The sequence below is a fragment of the Colletotrichum godetiae genome, assembly GCF_030913485.1.
Source record: "Colletotrichum godetiae strain CBS 193.32 chromosome Unknown BDP55scaffold_19, whole genome shotgun sequence".
In the NCBI taxonomy this organism is placed as follows: Eukaryota; Fungi; Ascomycota; class Sordariomycetes; order Glomerellales; family Glomerellaceae; genus Colletotrichum; species Colletotrichum godetiae.
In genome coordinates, this window is record NW_026851267.1 from 19,288 (window position 1) to 40,839 (window position 21,552).

The 21,552-nt window shown below is 49.3% G+C and overlaps 8 protein-coding genes across 8 annotated transcripts; 4 read left to right on the forward strand and 4 right to left on the reverse strand.

The window, feature by feature from the left end:
• Nucleotides 1–504: 504 nt before the first annotated feature.
• On the forward strand, nucleotides 505–2,096 carry BDP55DRAFT_662535 (uncharacterized protein). The gene has a single exon (XM_060574815.1). It carries the CDS (start codon nucleotides 791–793, stop codon nucleotides 2,012–2,014), a length of 1,224 nt encoding a protein of 407 aa, XP_060429867.1. The 5' UTR covers nucleotides 505–790; the 3' UTR covers nucleotides 2,015–2,096.
• A 482-nt stretch (nucleotides 2,097–2,578) lies between these two features.
• BDP55DRAFT_715098 (putative nucleoside-diphosphate-sugar epimerase) lies at nucleotides 2,579–3,591 on the forward strand. The gene is made up of 3 exons (XM_060578290.1): nucleotides 2,579–2,893; nucleotides 2,965–3,196; nucleotides 3,322–3,591. Exons 1-3 carry the CDS (start codon nucleotides 2,658–2,660, stop codon nucleotides 3,583–3,585), a joined length of 732 nt encoding a protein of 243 aa, XP_060429868.1. The 5' UTR covers nucleotides 2,579–2,657; the 3' UTR covers nucleotides 3,586–3,591.
• Nucleotides 3,592–3,795: 204 nt separating this feature from the next.
• Nucleotides 3,796–5,526, reverse strand: BDP55DRAFT_693594 (CoA-transferase family III domain-containing protein; the record flags this gene model as incomplete). Its single annotated transcript, XM_060577241.1, has 1 exon — nucleotides 3,796–5,526. One exon carries the CDS (start codon nucleotides 5,524–5,526, stop codon nucleotides 3,796–3,798), a length of 1,731 nt encoding a protein of 576 aa, XP_060429869.1.
• An 837-nt stretch (nucleotides 5,527–6,363) lies between these two features.
• BDP55DRAFT_703873 (3-hydroxyacyl-CoA dehydrogenase) lies at nucleotides 6,364–9,412 on the forward strand (the record flags this gene model as incomplete). Its single annotated transcript, XM_060577982.1, has 3 exons — nucleotides 6,364–7,674; nucleotides 8,435–9,383; nucleotides 9,405–9,412. Exons 1-3 carry the CDS (start codon nucleotides 6,754–6,756, stop codon nucleotides 9,410–9,412), a joined length of 1,878 nt encoding a protein of 625 aa, XP_060429870.1. The 5' UTR covers nucleotides 6,364–6,753.
• A 100-nt stretch (nucleotides 9,413–9,512) lies between these two features.
• Nucleotides 9,513–11,111, reverse strand: BDP55DRAFT_609615 (epoxide hydrolase). Its single transcript, XM_060571160.1, has 4 exons — nucleotides 10,395–11,111; nucleotides 10,144–10,333; nucleotides 9,800–10,085; nucleotides 9,513–9,734 (listed from the first exon to the last, which is right to left on the reverse strand). Exons 1-4 carry the CDS (start codon nucleotides 11,077–11,079, stop codon nucleotides 9,642–9,644), a joined length of 1,254 nt encoding a protein of 417 aa, XP_060429871.1. The 5' UTR covers nucleotides 11,080–11,111; the 3' UTR covers nucleotides 9,513–9,641.
• A 958-nt stretch (nucleotides 11,112–12,069) lies between these two features.
• Nucleotides 12,070–13,426, reverse strand: BDP55DRAFT_662544 (uncharacterized protein). The gene is made up of 4 exons (XM_060574816.1): nucleotides 13,221–13,426; nucleotides 12,912–13,141; nucleotides 12,494–12,843; nucleotides 12,070–12,432 (listed from the first exon to the last, which is right to left on the reverse strand). The coding sequence occupies exons 1-4, from the start codon at nucleotides 13,323–13,325 to the stop codon at nucleotides 12,179–12,181; spliced, it is 939 nt and encodes a 312-aa protein (XP_060429872.1). The 5' UTR covers nucleotides 13,326–13,426; the 3' UTR covers nucleotides 12,070–12,178.
• A 506-nt stretch (nucleotides 13,427–13,932) lies between these two features.
• On the reverse strand, nucleotides 13,933–16,199 carry BDP55DRAFT_551540 (Arabinosidase A; the record flags this gene model as incomplete). The annotated part of the gene is made up of 7 exons (XM_060569121.1): nucleotides 13,933–14,204; nucleotides 14,274–14,406; nucleotides 14,464–14,958; nucleotides 15,016–15,194; nucleotides 15,266–15,342; nucleotides 15,410–15,986; nucleotides 16,049–16,199. 7 exons carry the CDS (start codon nucleotides 16,197–16,199, stop codon nucleotides 13,933–13,935), a joined length of 1,884 nt encoding a protein of 627 aa, XP_060429873.1.
• A 3,237-nt stretch (nucleotides 16,200–19,436) lies between these two features.
• BDP55DRAFT_662554 (NADP-dependent oxidoreductase domain-containing protein) lies at nucleotides 19,437–21,245 on the forward strand. Its single transcript, XM_060574817.1, has 4 exons — nucleotides 19,437–19,716; nucleotides 19,783–19,874; nucleotides 19,933–20,368; nucleotides 20,438–21,245. The coding sequence occupies exons 1-4, from the start codon at nucleotides 19,647–19,649 to the stop codon at nucleotides 20,827–20,829; spliced, it is 990 nt and encodes a 329-aa protein (XP_060429874.1). The 5' UTR covers nucleotides 19,437–19,646; the 3' UTR covers nucleotides 20,830–21,245.
• The last annotated feature ends 307 nt before the right edge of the window (nucleotides 21,246–21,552 follow it).

Genomic DNA, 21,552 nt, shown 5'->3' on the forward strand with positions numbered 1-21,552 from the left:
CTTCCCTCCACAACCTGAGTGCCGCTACGGGAAACGCATCCGATGATAGTCAGGGAAGGGAGAGCGCCCCCAGGAAAGTTTGTCATCTAGTTGATTACTTGGCATACTACAAACACTCTGTGCCTTAACTATCGGATGGCAAAGCCGTGAAACACTGGCTGATAATGTAGATGCAGGGAGATGTGATCGAGTGTATCTACCATTGGCGACACTGGCGTTGATGTGTAGGACGCAGCACAACAACAAATGTATTCGTCGATACGATTGTGGTACAACAGGCAGCATTAATATAAATAAGACTCTTATAATGATGATAATTCCTCGATACTTCCTCAGACAATTCCATAGCCATCACGTTCCTACACCCTGAGGAGCTGGAAGTTTCGATTTGACAATGCCGTCACACACCAAAGAACTGCATTCGGACGTTATCATCATTGGTGCAGGGTTTGCCGGATGTTACCTTCTTCGCAACCTACGCAAACAGGGATTCCGAGTCCAGGTCATTGAAGAAGGCCACGGATTGGGAGGCGTTTGGTGGCATAATCGCTACCCCGGCGCCCGTGTCGACACTGCCACGCCTTTCTATGAGTTTTCTGATCCTGAGCTCTGGAGAGAATGGACTTGGACAGAGAAGTACCCCAGTCAGCCTGAGATTCTCCGATACTTCGAATTCGTTGACCGTAAGTGGGATCTTAGTAGGGACATCACTTTCGGCGCGAGGGTCACTGATGCAACATTCGATGCACACACCAACCGTTGGAATGTTACCACCGACCATGGCCAACTTATGTCAGCTCGCTTCCTGCTACCCGCGATGGGTTTTGCCGCCAAGACATACATTCCTGATCTGAATGGTCTTGACAGCTTCGATGGATCATTGTTTCATACCGCTCATTGGCCTCACGAACCATTGGATCTTTCCGGCAAACGCGTCGGCATCATTGGGACAGGGGCCACTGGCGTTCAGCTGGTTCAGGAGATAGGCCCAGTCGCTGAGAAGCTCGTTGTTTTCCAGCGATCACCAAATTGTACCATGCCGATGAGGCAGAAGTTGTCGGTGGATGGAGAGCCAGATAAGAGTGGCTATGAAGACCTTTTTCCCCGAATGAAGAAGTCTAGGGCCGGCTTCACATACCCAGTGGTGACCAGGAAGGCCATGGATGACACACCTGAGCAGCAGCAACTCCTCTTTGAAAGTCTCTGGGAGGAGGGCGGATTCGCGCCTACTCATGGCAATTACTCAGACTTTATGACAAACCTGGAAGCGAACCACCTGTTCTACAACTTTTGGCGGGACAAAGTTCGGCAGAGGTTACACGTGGACGACCCTGAATTGATCGAGAACCTCGCTCCAAGGAACCCGCCCTACCCATTTAGCACGAAACGGCCATCCCTTGAGCAAAACTATTACGAGATTTTCAACCGAAATAATGTCAGCCTCGTCGCCTTAAAGAAAAATCCCATAGACCAGATTCTAACAAATGAAGTGAGGATGGAGGATGGCACTGTCCATGAGCTTGACGCTTTGATCCTCGCAACGGGCTTTGACGCCATCACGGGAAGCTTCAGCAGAGTCAACTTCCGTGGTCTGAAAGGCAGGTCACTGAACGAAATGTGGAAAACTGGAACTCGCACATACCTGGGTATGACGACTTCGGGTTTCCCGAACCTGTTCTTCCTGTACGGGCCACAGAGTCCGACCGCAACTGCTATCGGGCCAGTCATCTCGGAAATACAAAGTGATTGGATCATCGAGACACTAGTTCGTCTACGAGACAGGGGTCTATCAAGAATCGATCCTCAGCCCGCAGCCGAACAGAAATGGGGACGTTTGACAGCCGACTTCTGTAACGCAACGCTTTTATCACACAACAAGACAACCTGGTACATGGGCGGCAACATTCCTGGAAAACAGCGTGAAGCTTTGAGTTTCATGGGTGGAATCCCGGAGTATCAGAATGCCCTTAACAATTGTCACTCGAACGATTTGCTGGGATTCAACTTTTGCTAGTTCAGTCAAGGCTTTGAGCGGCCCCCTACCTCTTACTTCAGTTAGCAATCTAGTAGAGGGTTGATGAACCACAATATAGAACCAGGTCTCGAACTTCCATATTTACTTCCTATATATTCAGTTGGACCCAAGGCTTCGCAAGGAAATCAAGAACCCCACCAACCGAGTTGATGTATAACACACCTAGTTCACACATGCCTACATACAAAAGCACCCCACCATCACCACCATCCGGTACCTGCTTCAAGTTGCAAGATACATTCACCTTTTGAGGGGGGAGCTCTGTGACAAAGCTAAGTACAAAAGTTCTTCCTGTGACGGTATCAGGAATCACTAATCTACTTCATTGCCCTGTTCAACTACGCCACAACGTATTTCATCTTAGTGCTTACTCGTATCCACTCTGAACCTGCAAACATCATTGATTAAAGGGTGTGTAGGATGGCATGCAAAGGATTGGGCATGACGAGTGAGATCATCGAGTATATAAGTCCGCTTGCGCCTCTATGTCGGATCCTAAGTCATGATGATGGTCTTTTGTGAATGACATCTTGTAGCCGTCAAAAGCCACCGACAGCTCCCCTCGGGTCGTATTCGTCTTTACGGACCGGCTTTTGCTTCATAATCCAGCACTTAGATCGATATGAAGCTCATCATATCTGGTGCAAGCGGCTTCGTAGGAACGGAGTTGCTTAAACAGAGTCTTCGTATCCCTGCAATAAAGACAGTCATTGCTCTTACTCGACAACCGCTGGGGATACAAGCAGAATGCAGCCCCGATTCCGATCACTCAAAGCTGAGAAATATTGTTGTTGAAGGTTACGACCAGTACTCTGTCGAAACTAAAGCAGAGTTCGCCACTGCTGGTGCATGTATCTGGTACGCTTGTTCTATATGCTCTAAACTTGAATTGGAGTTTGTGCTAAAAGTGATCTTCCGTGGGGCAATAGGACCGTGGCTATCACACCCTCGAAATCGACATTATATGACTGGAATGAGATTTGTCGAGTTTGTTACGAATCACCTCTCGCCGGGTTACGAGCAATGCTGGAAGCCCGTGGCTCCTCGACGGCTAATAACGACAAGAACACACCATTCCGTTTCATATACATGAGTGGTGCCAAAACAGAGAGAGACCAGTCCAAAACTCCGAGCTTCAGGCCTGAGTACTCACTTTTGCGGGTGTGTCAATTATTCCCGCCCTCCCCATTCTCAGTGAGACTCCAACACTGGCTCTGACTTGTAACATTGAGATACATGTACCACTTTATCCATTCTACTTCATCTCTGACGCGTTTGTATGACAGGGAAAAACTGAGGCTGCGGTCTTGGCTCTCGCTAAAGAGCATGAATCACAACCCGATGCCTGTATCGTCAAACCTGGACTGATAACAGCACCTAACGACTTCCTGAAGATGGCTGTTGCGTGTGCATTGTGGTGGACTGTGTCATTACCAAGTATTGGGGTTAGAGAAATCTCGGCTGCCATGTTGAATCAGTCCTTATTTGGCTTTGAGAAAGACACACTTGAAAACCACGATCTTCTTCGTTTGGGAGAAAGTAAACTGTAAGCTGGCTCATTACGAACCTTACTTTCGAAACTTTGGATGTGACGATATCTTCTTAATTCTCGAAGGGTCTTACGCTACCTATACGAAGACCTTCAAACAGTATTCAAACAGCAGCTATATCAGCTGTGTCACGTTGCTTTTTCAAGGAGTTTGCGTATATGTGGTATGGATCTACTAGTATTTTGAGATGCGATTATTACAAACATTTGTTCAACGAAACCTGACGTATTCGGCCTTCTCGAAGGCGTACGGCACGCTCGGAGTTTTCCATTCGGGGGATATTTCCTTTTCTCCCTCAAACTTGACCACCGGTCTCAAAATACTCAAGCGCTTCCTGCCGAAGGCACTTGAATCAAAGCTCTGGAACCATTCGCCTTCAGGGTTGAAAAGGTCACCAAGAACTTTGGTCCATCCATTCCAGACAGTCACTAAAAGATCCAGAACATGATGAGCACCTCTCATTTCACCCCATTGGAAGCGCTGCTTGCATTCTGCCACAGTGCTTTCAGGGTAGAGGCCGACCTCTTCGGTGAGGGCATAGGCGTTAACGCCCACGAGACTGGCGTGTGAGTAGTAGCTTCCCCCCTCAGTCGCGCGCCGCTTCAGTCCTAGCATTGCGCCAACCGCGCCCAAGACACCGGTGGACATGTCGGAAATGGGCAAGCTAGGAAGAACAGCCTCGTTATTCGGAAGTCCCAAAGATCTTCCTGTAACATAGGCAGAGCCAGCCGCAGCATCGGCGATTTGTTGCCAGCCGGGTCGCTCGGCATAATATCCGTCCGGTCCATAGCAGTTCTCGGTGACATACACGATTCCTCGGCCACGATCACCAGCCATTTTCAAGAGATCATTCAGCCCAAGGCCAAATTTGGGCATCTTATTGATGCGGAACCCCTGGATGAACACATCGCAGTCGGAAACGAGCGATTTGAGAATTGAAGCATCCTCCTCTTTTCGCAGATCGATGGCGATCGTGCGCTTACCAGCGTTCAATGATAGCTGCATGATGTTGATGTCCGGAAGGTGGGGAGGGTTGACGCGAATTACATCTGCGCCGTATGAAGCAAGAATGGTCCCAATCTCTGGCCCAGCGATAACCCGGGTCATTTCCACAACCTTGACCCCTGCCAAGGGTCGTTTGTCGTTGGGGCTGAGAGGCGGAAACGCGATCGGCGGTGTGGGCATCGTCTGCTCCTGCTTCTTTACATTGACTAGAGGGTGCCTAGAAAGGGACCGTCCCATCTCAGAGTCGCGCCACTGCTTGGGAGTGAAGCAGATACTGCCGCAAAATCCATTTAAGAGATTTGTGATCTCCATTTTCTCTGGGCTAAGCTTTAAGGTGCGCTCAGCAATGTGCGCGGCCGCCTCGTCGTTGGAGCTGATTGGTGCTGATGGGTCGACGCCGATAGATCGCAGGACTGGATCAGCGTTCATGCTGCCGTGAAGAGAATACCATACTTCAGGATTGCTGGTTGGGTAGAGGCCAGTCGCACGGTATTTGAGGGGAGTGTCGGTCCAACCCCGTTCCCAATCAGGCAGAAGGCCCTTGAGCTGGCCTTGCTTGACCATGCTGACAACATCAACACCATCGAGGAACGCAGTGGCTATACAGCCAAACCAGATAGCTGCGTGTGTGGTGTTGACAGATATCAGTCTGTCCTCCTTATTGACGCCGCGGATGGCTAGAATTTCATTTGCAAGCACGCCGGTCATGGCGTGAAGGGCGGCAGCGACGGAGACTGCCTTGATGGGGCCGGGGATGACGGGGTACGCCTCTCCGGTAAATGTGACTCTGGAAAGAAGACGCTCATCTTGAGTGAAGCCCGGAGTTTGGCTTGCTATGAGACGAAAGATCCGCTCGGTGTCTTCGGGTACGGGAGTGAAGGTCTTGTCTGTGAAAGTGCCCGGACCGTAAACATCGGGAATCCTTTCTGATGGCATAGTGACGGGCAAATTTGATAATTATGGAGTGTACGAGTCTGAACAGGGTGTATGGAGTTGTATTGGTTCGGGATGGAGCCTTTCGAATGTGGTATGTGAATGTGTTGATGAAGAGAAAAGGTCGGTTGGCCAGGAGGGTGGTAGATATAAATATGGTGTTCTTCAACAGCCTTCGCCTCAAGGAATATGCGGTTGCCAACGACGAACCTCGCGGATGTAGAGCGGAAGGTAACACCAGGGATTTCGGAAGGACCGCAAACTGACGTGGTGTGACCGCTGTCGAAAATTTGGCCCCATAGAGCATTGCGGGAATATGCAGCACGAGGCCGAGGTTGTGGGGAAGAAGACGGAGAAAAATGACGTTGCTCGGACTCATATCGATGCCCAGTGTGAGCCGAATGCTGCGGGAATGGGGTCCACATACCGGGTGCGATATCAACGCGAAAGCCGGAGTTCGAGGCCGAGGTCTCGAGCAAAAGCCAGGATTATTAGAATGGCTGGTACTTGCTTACGTAGCGAAAATGACGTTGAGTCTGCAAGGAGATCAGCATTGGCCACTCCGTATTCCGTGTCGGTGTGATGTTCACCTGGTTTCTCTTGGAACAGAGTCATGGTCCAACTTGTGGGAATCCATTTCAACAGAATAGAAGTTTTCTGGAATATTTAGCGGCAGTAACGTGGGGGCCGGGAGAGCCAAGCTCTGGCGATCCGGAGCTGGCGCGTGAGTCGCGGACCCGCCACTCTGATTCCGCGCGCGGAATTATGCCCGTTCCCCCGTAAAACGGTATCTTCATCGGTGTCCACTCGTCGGCATTGTGGGCTCTCCACAGTTCAACTCTTCGGAGTTCGAGACTTTGAGCCCCAACATCGGCCCGGTGATCTTCTTCTCCCTCTCGGAGGCGCCGACAAGCAGGTCTTTGTTGTATGTACCCACGATGACCCGATCTCTTCATTTCATGATGCTGGCTTCGTTTCCAAGATCAGCCACTGCAGGTAATCTATAGATGCTTGCTATGCTGCTTTTTACCATAAATGTCAGACTTCACCTTTCCCCCCGGCGACTACGTTGCTCCATCCTGCTTCTCTCAATCTGGCAATCTTAATCAACTGTAACACCCAACCCTCATTGAACCAAGATACTGCAACATAGCAGCCTCTTCAAAACCCACGCCGTTCTAAATTTTACGAAAGAACTCCCCTGTCTTCATTTTTATCTTATCCTTGAACATGTCACATATTCAAAAGGTCGCCATTGTTGGTTGTGGCTCTATTGGAGCCTCTTGGGCTGCTCTTTTCCTAGCACAGGGCCTCCAAGTATCGGCTTTCGATGTCAACCCTGCTGCCGAAACGTTCCTTCGATCCCTTGTCACTGACGCCCTGCCTATTCTTTCGACGCTGGGTCTCGTCAAGAATGCCACAGCGAAAGCGGAAGACATTTCCTTCACGACGAACATGACGGAGGCTCTCGTGGACGCCGATTTTGTGCAAGAAAACGGGCCGGAGAAACTGGATTTCAAGCGGAAATTGTTCAACGACATGGCAAACATTGTTCGGCCAACCACGATCATTGCTACGAGCAGCAGTGGCCTGACTTGTTCAAGTATACAGCTTGGAATGGATAAACCAAGCCGGCCTGAACGATGCGTCGTTGGCCATCCTTTCAACCCTCCGCACCTCATCCCCCTTGTGGAGGTAGTCGCCGGTGGGCAGACATCATCTGAAACTACCAGTACCACCATGGAGTTTTACGAAAAGATGGGGAAAAAGGCAGTGCACGTTAAAAAGGAAGTTGTCGGTCATGTCGCCAACCGTCTCCAGGCAGCCTTGATGAGAGAGGTCATGTACCTACTGCAGGAGGACGTTGCCGGGGTTGAGGACATTGACAAAGCAATGAGTTATGGCCCCGGTCTTCGATGGGGCGTCATGGGTCCGAACATGTTAATGCACTTGGGAGGCGGTAAAGGCGGAATCGAGTACATGGCGGATCATTTGCTGAGTCCCCTGATGTCTTGGTACGCACCTGAAGATCCTCAAGTCACGGAAGAATTGAGGCAAAAATGGGTCTCAGGAACGAGGCAGGCCGTGGATGACAGGGCTTACAAACAACTCGTGAAGCAGCGAGATGAGGAGTTGGTACGACTCCTGAACGTAAGGAAAGAGTGGGATAGCTATGCAGAAACAAGCAAGAACCCGGTCGCAGAGTAGCATGGAGCGTTGAGTCACTGCATGCGAGCTTTTCGTAACTTTCCATCCAGACCTTGTCCTTAGATATGCTCAGCATAGACTTGATAATACAAATGATTCGTCATTTCGGCTTTACTGAGCCAGAGCATGCAGCTTGAGTAAATGCCTAAATGGGTTGAATGAACAATCATACAGTCGCCGAGTGCCAAAAGCCCAGGCTACTCGCGCAAGTTTTCAGGCGCAATGGAATCCGAGTGTTTGGTATGCCACGTTCTTTGCTAGTCGATCTATTCTTCGTTAGTAACAGTGATCTGCCGATTCTACCAAACGACAATGGCCTCTCTACCGGGGTGCCATGTGGGCGGAACAGGGGGTGGATACCAGATTAGCTGAAGGGGAGGCTCCCTGACCAGTGCGGAATCAATCCCGTTCAGAAGAGGTCGGGTCCGTGTTACATGACAACAGTGTGGACACAATAACACTATGCGCGTGTCACGAAGACCGAAGTGCGAATACCGACTTTATCGGGAATACAGGAGTGGCCGAGAGGCGAATCGACGCGCAAAGCAGGGCAATGAAGATACAACGAAAACGAAAACTTGTCCACTTCATCTAATGATTCGAAGGCTTTCATCAAAACACATACGCCCCCACGCAGGGAGTGCCAGGTCATAAAACAAGTTCTTGGTCATATATCTGATTCTGAAAAGATGATCGATCCAAGTTTTTTGATCAACTGACTATCTTAACTTGCTGTATTGCCATCCGACACCTTAATTGTAACCCTCGTTGGGCCGGCGACATGGGCTCTCAAATCCAACAACGCCTCTACATCCTCGACACCGACCTATCTCACCCTCCCCAGAGTCGCCGGGGGCGCATCTTATCATGTCTAACAGACGGAAGCGACCTTCGAACAGTAGTCGACAACATGGTAACTCTGCCCGACGGGATTGTGATTGATCATGCCAAAGGTCATATGTACTGGACCAACATGGGATCTAGCTTGAAGTCCAACGACGGCTCAATCGAGCGCGCCAATTTGGATGGTTCAAATCGACAAATCATTGTGTCAGCAGGTACCGTTGGTGTCTTCACGCCGAAGCAAATCACTATCGCCAAGCAGAGCATGAAGCTGTACTGGTGCGACCGGGAGGGTATGAAGGTCATGCGGTCCAACTTCGATGGGTCTGATGTCGAGGTCCTCATCTCAACCGGCAACACCGATGAAGAGAGGGTGGATCAAAGAAAGTGGTGCGTTGGCATTGCTGTAGACGAACAGCAAAACGTCTTCTATTGGACACAGAAAGGACCATCCAAGGGCAACCAAGGGCGGATCTTCCGCGCACCTATACGTGCCTCTTTCGAAGACCGACTCCATCAAATCGAGATGGTGATCGGCGAGCTTCCCGAACCAATTGATCTCGACATCGACGAGGAAAGTGGCGCGCTATATTGGACAGATCGGGGAGATCCTCCTGCTGGTAATACACTTAATCGAGCCATGATGCCTGATGGCGAGAAACAGGAAACTCTGGCAATACGACTACACGAAACCATTGGTCTATCGTTGGACCAGCGGAATGGGCTAGCTTACGTGACAGACCTTGCCGGCGGCGTCTACTCTGTTGATACGAAAACGTACAAGAAGACTGTATTATTTTCCGAGTTGGGTGACATTACGGGAATCGCAGTTGTATAGTCCCGCCAGGATAGCGAGTTTGAAGACATCAAATTGGAACAACAAGGACAGACAATCTAGCATAGGTTCAAATTCCATCAATATTTTGACTTTCGGAAGGCATTGGTGACCCAGAATGAACTGTGCCACTGTGATGAGGCGTATCACTAACACGAGATAATTCGTAGTTCAATCCTCTGATCAAGCACGCCCATAAGTGGACGACCTCACAGACCTGCACGCCAAACCATCAAAGCCCGATCAGTGGTCGAGCAACCGCTAGAAACTCTTCAATATTCTGCAAGAAGATGCTGGGCTGCTCTAATGCCGCAAAATGCCCCCCCTGTGTAAGTTTAAAAGTTAGATGTACAACATGAACACAAGAGGTATTGATGGAGTCGGGCATACCTTGTCATTGCGCTTGTAAAACACAAGATTTGGATAGGCCTTCTCAGCCCACGCTTTCGGCAAGAGAATGTTCTCTGCTGGAAAACCCGAATAGCCAAATGGCTTTTCTTTAGACGTCGAAACAGAAAAAAGGACATTTGCTGCTGCTGCGCCCGCGAGAGCACGATAGGGATACATGCTTCTTGGGAAAGTGTCTGTGTACCAGTAAAAGCTCACCATAGTGAGAATTGTGTCAAGAGAAAGTGGATAACGGGAATCAGGCCACTCAAGGAACTTCTCGCCAATCCTAGATAATGTTAGCCAACGACAGTATCTTGCAAGCCAAGCCGTGACATGGAGCTTACCAGGCCAACATGGCAAGTGGGCTTGATGATAGGACGAGGCCAATCGTCGAGGGTCTTAGACCGTGTTCCAGAATATATGACGACCCGGTAGCGCTAAAGTTCAGCATTCGCTGTACGTGCTGTGCCTCAGCTTCGGTGATGTTGACCGTAGTAAGAAGCTCATCCTGGGATGATGGAGCAAGCATATTGACTGCCTGACTGTTAGTACAAATCTGAACACCCACTGAAAGTATGGAGTCAACATTACTTACTGTGGAAGGCTTTGCACTGTGGGTGATTCGCTGACAGAATTCTGGCGAGGAAGCTGCCGATGTCACCGCCCTGGGCAACATAGCCTGAGTCGAAGCCAAGAGTGATCATAAGCTCGTTCATCAGCCTCGCCGCTGTTTCAAGCGTGAGTTCAATATCGATTGGCCCACCGGAAAGTCCATAGTTCGGCAGAGAGGGAACAATGACATGGTAAGGAAGAGTCTCTGGAGTATATTTGCTTTTCAAAATGTCGAGCAACGGAAGAAACTCGAGAAAAGATCCGGGCCACCCATGCAGAAAGAGTAGCGGTAAGGCATCGCTTCTCTTGGAGTAGAGACCAACGAAATGGATGTTTGTCGGTCCAGCATCGACGTCATTAATGGTGATGTTGAAGTTGGGGAAGCTGTTAATACGGTCTTCTTGCTTTCGCCAGTCAAGCTCAAGCCACGCATCTTTTGCTTCAGCGAGCCAGTTCCTGGTAGTTCCAAAGTCCTTATTGTTGTGTTTGTTGTACCAGGTTTCGGAACCGATCTTTGAAGCAGAGAGGAGCGATGCGAAATCTTCGATCCTGGAGTCAGGAACGTGAAAATTGAACTTTTCTGAGGGAGCCATTGTTACTCTAGGTGTCGTATCGAAGGCCACGATATACTGAAAAAAAGTCAAGAAGGTGGGCAGTAGTGGCCACATGTTCTGCGGTCGTAATTGTTATCAAGTTGACAGAAAGACTACGAGTACAGGGAAAGAAAATCAAAGTTCATTCGTCCGTTCAACGCACAACCTTATATCGGTAGTCAAACCATACAGTCGGAACTAATCACCATCCATGCTGATCTTCAAAAACTGTTACCAAATGGCGAACAACAACAACTTGGCCACCGAGGAAAGACGACCTTGGTACTAAGAACCCCCACTCAGGCCCATAGCAATTAGGCTCGGAGCAATGTTAATGCCGCTTTCAACTCGGGCGCTATGGTATGGGGATAATGATCCTTGGATTGGAAGACTTTGGCAAAGGCGAGCGGGGGTATGATCATTAATCACGCCTGGTCACATTTGACCGTCGGACGCGGGGCCCGAAGCGGAGGACTGACAGGATGAAAGAAATATGTTAGTCGTGCGCATATCTCATCCAGAGGGAAATTCAAGCCAGTCAGCTCTAACTTTACGCCCACGCAAATGAAATGCAAATTAGGAAACTAACGATGCGACCTATGGGATTGTGCCAACTGAAACAATTTGCCTATGCTCCCCACTGTCAATGGCGCTTCCTAGAATACCAGACTCCCATTCCATCAGCCATACAATATCAACCTGACCAGGTTTAGTCCCGGACTTATTAGGTCCCTGATTACTACGGTAATGCAAATGGTTCCAGCCCCCCTCGCGATACGAGAGCAAACAAAGATGAAGAACGACACATGAGCAACATGTCCTTATCTGAAAACGTGGGTTCTGCGATGGCGACCTGGGACAATGTCTCCGGCACCCCACCTTGCTACCTTGATAATTACATGTACTTGAGAGAAATTGATCAAGTAGACGAGCCTTTTAGCTAGTCACACGGTTTTCATGAACCAACAGCTCATAGTCGATTGAGGTATCTACTGTATTTCGATGAAACGTTCACTTCATTCAGGGAGGTGCATGCGTCGATCCTAGGAACTCCATTTGAGATTGGGCCATTCTCAGTGATGAATGTGGAGCACTGATAAATTTTGAGCTACGTTGAGGGAAAAGACAGTTGGAGATGCGGCCTTGGTAACATTGCGACGCCATTTCCGAGACACTATCGACCTTCCCATGACTTTTGAAGCATTTCCCTCACTCCAGTAACCTTTAGGTGTGGGAATACCTGATTCAGGGCTCTATCCTTTGGGAAATCGAAGAGGCCTTCAGTGACCCAGAAACCAAAGGTGGAGAATAGCCGTTGAGCCCACTGTTTCGGGAAGTACGAGTATGCAGCAACCTGGCCTGGCAGCTCCGTGATCTCGCCAGATTGGAGCTTCTGAACGCTATCGTATGTGACATGGAACTTCTCCCCTATCAACAATCAAAGTATTAGTAAGTCGATCAGCATGTACTTTAGGGAACTAGATTTCACCTCCACGAGCCTCTTCGGCAATTGCAATGAATTCTTCCCAGGTCATTTCGTCGCCAATGAGATATGTGTCTTGCTCCCATGTGGCTAGATCGAGAGCTTCCACGACGAATCTGGCGACGTCTTTGGTATAGGTAAATGTCATTTTTTGTTTTCCATCTCCAGGTATGGATGCCTGCCTGTTGGCCATGTCAACAACAAAGGTTGTTTGCGGAATGTAGGTCTCGACATGGGGCATTGCGTAATAGTCGAGGAACCACCCGCAATTGAATGCTGTCCATTCAAGTCGTGAGTTTTCCAGCTCGCTGTAAGAAGCAATGTGCTGGAACCCGTGTGGCAAAAGACTCAAATACCTACAAAGACTCTGGTTAAGTAGGTTCATACTTTTCAAACAAGCATGCAGCGACTAGAATTCACTCACTGAGTCGACGGTTTAACTGCCCAGCTGCTACTAATGAAACGCTGCGTAAAATTGCTCTTGTCGGCTGCTTGAATGAGGTTGATTTGAGCCTGGCCAACCCCAATGATGTGGAGGGCTAGAGCTGATATCACGGTATGGATCTCGTGGGTTTCCAAGGTCGTCTGCAGGGACGTTCTGTCGTCGTAATCAACCACCAGAACAGGGACTCCAGCTTTATCTTCTGCCGCTTCCTGTTTACGAATGACTATTGTAAGCACAAACGGATTTATGAAAGGTAAAAGCCTTCTTGGAAGCACGATCATGGCGTACCGTACGAGAGAGGATGATGGTGGTGTGTCTTGGATCATTTTTGAGTGCATCCACAATGCTACGCCCAACGCCGCCAGTTCCTCCGGCAATGGCGATGTTCACCATGTTGAGATTCGTCGTATCAGATGACACGTGATGTAGAGAAAGAATGAAAGTCCAGTCGTGGAAGCCCAAAAGAAAACTTGAATTTGGCGGGTTGGTTTGCCGTCGTGCTGGACTTCTGACCAAGTATTTTTAGGACGCTTAGAATTCAATTTAATAGGCGTAGCCTTCGGTCGAACTTCGTCCGTATGATTCCCCCACAAGAGCGTAGATGGAGCTGAAACTTGACATTCCCCGCCCACACACCTCAGCCGCATGACGATTAACAAAGCAGGTGGCAGAACTGGGCGTTGCAGGACGGATTGATAATTAGACCGTCGGTAAGATTGAAATCAGCTACCCATGTAATCGTTCTAACTGACTGGCCACTTTCACGTCGCAACACCTCCTGGGAAAGATTTTGCAAGGGCTGTTGTATGAAATAATAGGCCAAGACAGTCTATGGACAATATTTAACCATATCCGTAACTATCTTAGAATGAATCGAAGTTCAGACCGTCGTATGATGGCTTAACCGACGCTATGAGCTTAATCACCAACGGTCGCGCTTGTTGCATCAAGATCACCGCAATGGTCCTTCCTAAGTGGTTTACGTTGACGTAAATCTACCTCAGGCTGCGAGTACACCAACGCCGAACTGCCCTAGTTCGATTGTAAAAACACCGTGAGGGTCTCCAGAAACTTCCAGCACAGCGGGCGCAGGAACGAGCGTGGGGTTTTCGACCGAGTTAGCATCATCAGGACTGGCAGTGATTGAGGTAAATGATCCTTTAACGTCTGCCTTTCCAGGGATTTGTATGCGAATCTCGGTCGAGTTGGAAGCATAGTTGGCGAGCTTTACGATTACTTGGCCCTCTCCTTTCATGCTCGCTGCCCACCAGACTAGTTAAACAAGAATTTCGCGGTCAGTTGCTATCAAAGGCTTGAGAGTAGTGAGCGAACTGAACTCACCAGGGTTGAGCTCTGCATCAGCTGTAACGGGGACAACAGCATCGCCATGGTTGTTAGCAAACATCCTTTTGACGTGATAAGATGGAGTATAAACGATGCCATCGGGTTTGTTAGTAAAGGGAATGAGGTTGGGCTAACCCAAGACAAGTCAGCGTAACATGTATATACGGTGAGAGGATCGGTATCTTACCGTCCATTGGCCGTTTACAGGGTCGTAATTCTGTAGTGTTGGTGCGTAGGCAGCTAGTTTGATCACATCCGCGTTACGCTCCCAACCCATCATATAGACTGCCTCGGAGCAGGCACCTCGCATGTCGGACCATTTGACGCCCCACCTGGCATATTCACCGATAAACACGGGATGAGCGCGATCCCAGTCGTCATAAAATTCATATGCATTGATGTAATTCTCCGGCACATTGTAGTCGTGGAAGTCAAGCCATGCGCCTTCGGGAATTGGGTTCGGCAGACAGGCTCGGTCAGACGTGGAGGTAAGGACAGTTATTTGCGGATATGCTTCTTTGATAGCATCGAAAAATTGCACAAAGCGCTGCTTGTAAGACTCACAGCCGCCGGCGAGGTTATCTTCGTTCCCAACCTCGACGAAGTTGAGCTGGTACGGCTCTGGGTGTCCGAGAGACGCGCGAAGTGCCCCGCCGGACGTGTTGATGTCACCAATGACGAACTAAGACGTTGTTCAGCACGACTACCTGATGCGTAGTAACGTAGGTAGACAAAATACCTCAATCTCACGGATTGCGTCCTCAACATACGGCTCAAGCTCGTCTCCTACTAATGGTGGGAGTCCCGCAAGTCCGAGACCGGCCCATACGTCCAGGATAGGCTCCAAGGACATATCCTCACACCACTGGAAGTATTCCATGAGGCCAAGGCCGTCAGTGTTGACATATCCCCAAGTCCCTATATAAGTATCAAGAACATCAGTCGGTTGCCTCACATCGCAGTAACATCAAGGTGCAACGAGGCCCTACCCCAACGTCCTGGTCGAGATTCAAGAGAACCTATTGTTTCATTCCATTTCCAGCGGTCATGCGGGCCGCCTCCCTCACTGCATAATGAGTAGTCAGTGATTGGATCTTGGACTTGTATTTGATAAGGATACCAAGGCAACTCACAGGTTGTTGCCCCCAGGGAATCTCAGAAACTGGGGTTTGAGATTTACGAGGGCTTCGGATAGATCGACTGTCAAGCCGTTTTCTCTACCTTTGAAAGTAGGAGGAAACAAGGTCGGGTAACCAAGATTGATACTTCCGCTAGTCAGAGTCTCGGCCAAGATCTCGAAAACCCAGAGGTTGTTCCCATCGGCGGCGGCTGTCGTCCAGAATCCGGCTTCATATCGTGTCCATAAATCGGCCTTGGAGTCGACGGGAATGATAGCCCAGCCATGTTCGACATCAGTCTCATTGCTTAGGAGGCGGATCTTGACATCGCCCTGAAAATCACCACGAAGCCAGAAAGTGGTATTGTAGTATCCGCCGTTCACGATGATGCCTCTGTAGCCAGGGTTCGCAACGCCAGTAAATCCACCCGCGCCGGTGGGGATTGTAATTTTGAGGGATGAAGTGATGGCGTCGGTCAGTGGTGTTTGGGCATCATGAGAAATTTCCGCCGCGCCATAATGAACTGTCCAGGGGTCGAGGGTAGTCACACCGCCTTGAAATGCGTTATTTCTTAGTTGCTGTGAATAGAGACCTATCACCGTATTTCATGTTTTAGCCAATTGTTATGTTTGATGGGCCAGGGGTCAACTGTACCTCCGTCGCCGCTGTTGCTGATGTCCTCAAACATAAGACCGTGGAGCAAAGGGCTTAACTCATGGCCAGGACTTCCGGTATCAACCTGAAGCAGGAGTGCCCCTGCCACAGTAGTCGTAGCTACGAGGCTGAAGAATTGAGAACAGTGCATGGCTTGGCTTGAAGTCAAAGTCTTGAGAGATGAAGGTTGTTACCGGGGTTAACTCAGTCACAAAGCAGCTAGCATTTTTATTATATATCACCGATCAATATTGCCAACCATGGCTCGAAGTACTTTCATGCATTGGATACGCTCCAATGGCGCTTAGACGTCTGGTACATCATCTAGCAACCGACAACTTACGAGTTCCGATCACTAGGAAGAAGAAGGTAATAGGATTGAAAGAGGAACGAGAGGCATCATTGTTGCTCATCGCCATCGTGATTGGTGGTGAAAAAGAATAGTTCGGCTCGAGATCTTTCCGTAGATGAATCTATGTTCCTGGAAAAGTCGCGGAAGTCTAGATCCAAGACGAATTAGTGGGATTGCCAAGACCGAAGAGCTCGTTCAGGTGGAGGCACATATGACAAACGACTATCCAGGTGGCCATGATGCCAAGAAGGCATTGTGAGGACGTGTAAAGTTAGCGGAAAGTCGTGCTCGCTTTTAGCCGCAAGCGCTGATATACGCTCCTCTCCGAAGATTGCGGGTAGCTTTAACGGCAAATTGTGGAGCAACCACGAGCATCCCTTAATTGGTATGTGGAAATGTCCTTACTCTGGATGGGCGCATACAAGGTGTTCGGCGGCAAATATAGAGAAGTTATAACACAACCGAAAACAAAGGTTTACTTTTAACACTCACATATTTAGAATTAGTTTATGTAGAAGTATAGAATTCCTCACGATCTTCTTTTCACCGCGTCTTATTCCTTGGGCCCGCGTGTCTCCTGACTTGGCTGGGGGGCTAGTCCCATGGGAACTGACAGAGCCGCTCCAATTATGACCTTGCGGTTGACTTTCGCAATGTAAATACTCCCGGGTGAACAATAATCGTCAACTTTGTGCAGAGAAATCAGTCATCTATTTTCGGAGCTCTGAATTAGAACACGCAATCTCACATGAATGACTACTAAAGATGTGTCGATGTTGCTGAAAGCCATGCGGATCCTAGAAATTGCTCGTGTATTAGTGGCCCAGAGTAGTGGCAAAATCGAAGCCATTATTCTCAATAATTTCCGTCCTGGCCTATTCTAATTACGGCTTTATAAATATATCAAAGTATCCTCTTCGACATCAGCCTCCTTCAAAAGAGAACTCAAGATTTATGGCTAAGTAGGTATTAAGCGTTTGTGGTCTCCGAGGATGTTTCTTCGCGGTCGCAAAGGCATTGGTTGCGCGGACGTCCGAGCAATGCAGCTAATCGCTCGTTCAGAGAGGAGCCACTAGAACAAAAGGCCATGGGAATTACATGCTTAGACGTAAAGTTAGAGAGCCCAGCAAGTTTGTCAGAAGCAGAGAGTGTGCAGAGACCGAGTCACAGGTGGATGTTGTTGTTTACACTACCAGGAAGTAGCATTCCTCTAAAATAGAGTCTAGCCTCTCTCAGTAGATTAGCATGCTGATTAGATGCTAGAATTGACTTTCTTCCTGAATGATAGATGCTAAGTCTCCCCTTGCCGGTATCCTCTTTGTGTTTTTGACCGAGACTTACGTCCATATCTACTCAATCAGTAGCAACACCTGCCTTAATCCGCTCAAGTACGCTCTCACTCTCGATGGTAAGTCTGAGAGCGGCGCAGACCCGCTCGTCGTGCGCAATATTATACTAGTGAAAGGGCCTTGTGAACTGATCAGACTGTGATCGTAAAATCGGCCTAATTCAAATCAGTCACGTAGAAATCTAGCAAGTCCAGAGTCAATCGGCATAAACAACTGAAGGCACGGCTGAAAACGTCAGGTATCACCGTGACAACATTATAGACTTCTCAATTGATCAGAGCAGTAGCTTGTACCCCTGGCAATTTCATCTAGACGAGCTATAAGAAGAAGACCATGACAATTATCACGGATGGGTCCGCCTGAATTTGGAAAGCTAAGGTGGCTGACCATACTTTCAATCTTTTATTGCTTGATACTTATTCTCTGCTCTAGGCCGACAACACCTATATGTCGTGACCTAATTCTCCTCCTAAATTATTTTGATAGCTTATTCGTATAAGCTTAACCCAAAGCCCAATATCTTTCTTCCTATCTGCTGTAGATTTAATTGACAACTGCACGGGGTTAAGTCCTGATGGTCCGACACGCTGAAATTACATAGGTATCGCAGAGATGGCTAGAGGTACTCGTAAGGGCTTATTGGGATACATGTAGTAACTGTCCATCTGGAAGTGGTGATTTGTTTACACCTCCTTGTACGCTGGAACGCGAAATCGTCACACAATATGCTAATAATGGCCGAGTGATCAATTTTCCAGCCGCCATATTGAACGGGGAGAAGGAAAAGACTATGAGTACGTTGATGAAGGCAAACGGACTGGACGGGGCAAAGGGCCTCCAAGAGAGGTTAGATATCGTTGAGCAGCCTGGCATTGTCTTGAGAGACGTTACATGCACGGTACCCAGCTAGAAGATCGAGATCTTTACGGCTGCGGCCCAACTACTGATTCATCCTGTAAGGATCAATGCCGACTTTGTTGGTGAGATGACTCGAATCGATATAGGGTCGACATGGAATGAATGGGGCAACTTAGCAAGGCCAGTCGCTGATGTCTGAAAGCCAGTGGCCATCCGGGCTCTGTTTGCAGCGAGAGTAGGAGATCAGCTACGGCAGGATGGGTGAGTCCATATCGTCGTGACGAGTCTCGAGACTGGAGAGATGATAGCAAAGGCTGGGTACGAAAGCATGCCAGGGTTTGAACATCGTTTTGTATACTGATATCTAAGCATTAGCTACTTTTTACACAAGTACCTTAGAGATTATCTTGAGGTAGTATCATAAAGCCTGTCTGCCTATTCCTTTCTCAAGACCCAAAGGATCTACATGTTTCTTATTTCAGGCAGCCAAGTTAACAGTGGAAACGCATCCACTCACGTTTGGGTCTTTGGTAGACCGCGTCCACGGAATTGGACCTTTGGTTAAGGCTTAGGAATGCTGCGTCGTCATTCAGGGCATGTCGAGCTAAATCCGATAGAACCGCCCATTAAGGGGTGAGGTTCCCCTGCACCGCCAGCAGCAGCCTGTGAGTAAGACGGATCGGATCTTATCATAAGCTCCGTAAACCCTACCAAGGCCCACCCGAGACAGCAGAAGTGGCTGAGGCAGCGGCCGACCCTGGCCCATACGCCTGGAGATAATTAGCCGGACTTGATATTTTTGGGGACACTGTACCTGAGCACTACCTATGGTGGTAGGTATACCTGCAATGACTGGCGATGGCCGCGACGGCTTGGATCGAAACGAAGTGTATATATATGCAGTTAATATACCTCTCAACGATTTTGAACTTGGAACATTATCAATCCAGCATTTTTTACAAGATATCTACTTTGTACACTACAACTTAAGCACCATACCCTATCGAAGCTTGGTACCTCAATCTTGATCATCGTCAACATGAGCTCCACTACAGCCACCAAGACCATTGTCGGAAAGTCCATTGGGCCAACCGGCTACGGACTGATGGGTGAGTTCGTTAAACTTAAAAACAGTCATCACAAGACTGTATTCTTTTGCTGACAATGATGCACAGGATTGACCCGTCCTTGGGACCAGATTGACTTCTCTGTTTCAACCAAACTGATGAAGACTGCGCTCGAACAGGGTGCCAACGTTTGGAACGGGGTATGGTCACCATCAACAAAAGCCATCTTTTGTATGTGATGTACTTACACAGAAGCAGGGAATCCACTACGGAACTCCTGACAGAAATTCCTTGCACCTACTTAAACACTACTTCGAGCAAAACCCGCAGGATGCCGACAAGGTCGTCCTGAGCATCAAGGGCGCCTACGACGGCAAGACCCACATCCCGGACTGCAGCCCGGAGGGCATCCGGGCCTCCGTCGAAGAGGCCGTACGAGTCCTTGGTGGCTGCAAAAAGATTGATGTCTTCGAGTGCGCTCGAGTCGACCCCCATGTCCCCATCGAAACCTCCGTCCAGGCCCTCGCGGAACTCATCAAGGAAGGTAAGATCGGCGGCATCGGCCTTAGCGAGGTCAGCGCCACGACCATCCGCCGCGCGCACGCCGTGCACCCCATCGCGGCAGTCGAGATCGAGCTCAGTATCTTCACGCCCGATGCCGTAACCAACGGTGTCGCCGAGGCATGTCACGAGCGTAAGTCTTTTGCCATCCCGGGCCGCATTCTCGCAATATAGCAATGATTAACTCGAACAAATACTATAGTCGGCATCGCTCTCGTCGCCTACAGCCCCGTTAGCCGCGGCCTCCTCACCGGTGAGTTCCGCAGGCCTGAAGATCTCCCCGCCAACGACATGCGCCGCATGTTGCCGCGCTTCAAATCGGATGCTTTCGTCCAGAACTTCAAACTTGTCGAGGCGGTGGAGAAGATTGCCGAGCGCAAGGGTGCGACGGTCGCGCAGGTGGCCATCACTTGGGTGCGGCGGCAGGGAGCCATCCCGATTCCCGGGTCGACAAAAGCGGTGCGAGTGGTGCAGAACTGCGTAGACGTGGAGCTAAGCGACGACGATTTGAAAGAGATTTGGGCGCTGATTGAGAGCTTGCCTATCGCGGGACAGCGCTATGGCGGCAAGTTTGAGCAGTATCTCAACCAGTGAGGGTTGGCCGTTTTCCCATGCTTTCTGCTTGATTTGCAATATACCTCGAAGTCTCTAGAGTAGCGGAAATGCTACTATAATATACCAATGTTGCCTTAGACGATGGTATTCGCTTGCTGTATTACATACTTAAGCAAACGCCTGGAGTAACTACTTCTCACACGTTGATTTAGCGTCCACGACAGTGTCAAAGCGCTGGTGGTATACCAGCAGGGCTGTCCTTTGGCCAGTCGCCGAGACGGCGACGTTGGTGTTGGGAGAAATGTGCAAGGGCCAAGTGTCTATCTGTTAGGCACGTTCATCCATTGCCTACCTTATTGTGTTCTGACGCAGAGATATCGCGGCGCATGTTGCCTGCGGTCTATCCTCGACTTTGATTCCTCTCAGCAGATTGAAACAATGTGCAAGATCTGATGTGATGCTCTCCACGCCCGACAGGATCAGGGATATTAGATATGCTGGATTACCTACCTTATGTAACGCCCCCACTGGTCATGGCCACGTGACTGCTCCTCAACCGGCCCTACTCTCGCGCTGGCAGGTGGTGAAAGCTTCAATGCCAATCCATCCACGAGCCTCCGAACTTCGGAAGATTCAGTCCGTCTTACCACTAATCGATTACATGCTTTTGCCAAGTATTCGAGTTGATCATCGTGGATTCACTCTGATATTCTCTCTCTCTCTACCCCTGCTCCAAAATTGCGGTACTACTCTGATACCCCT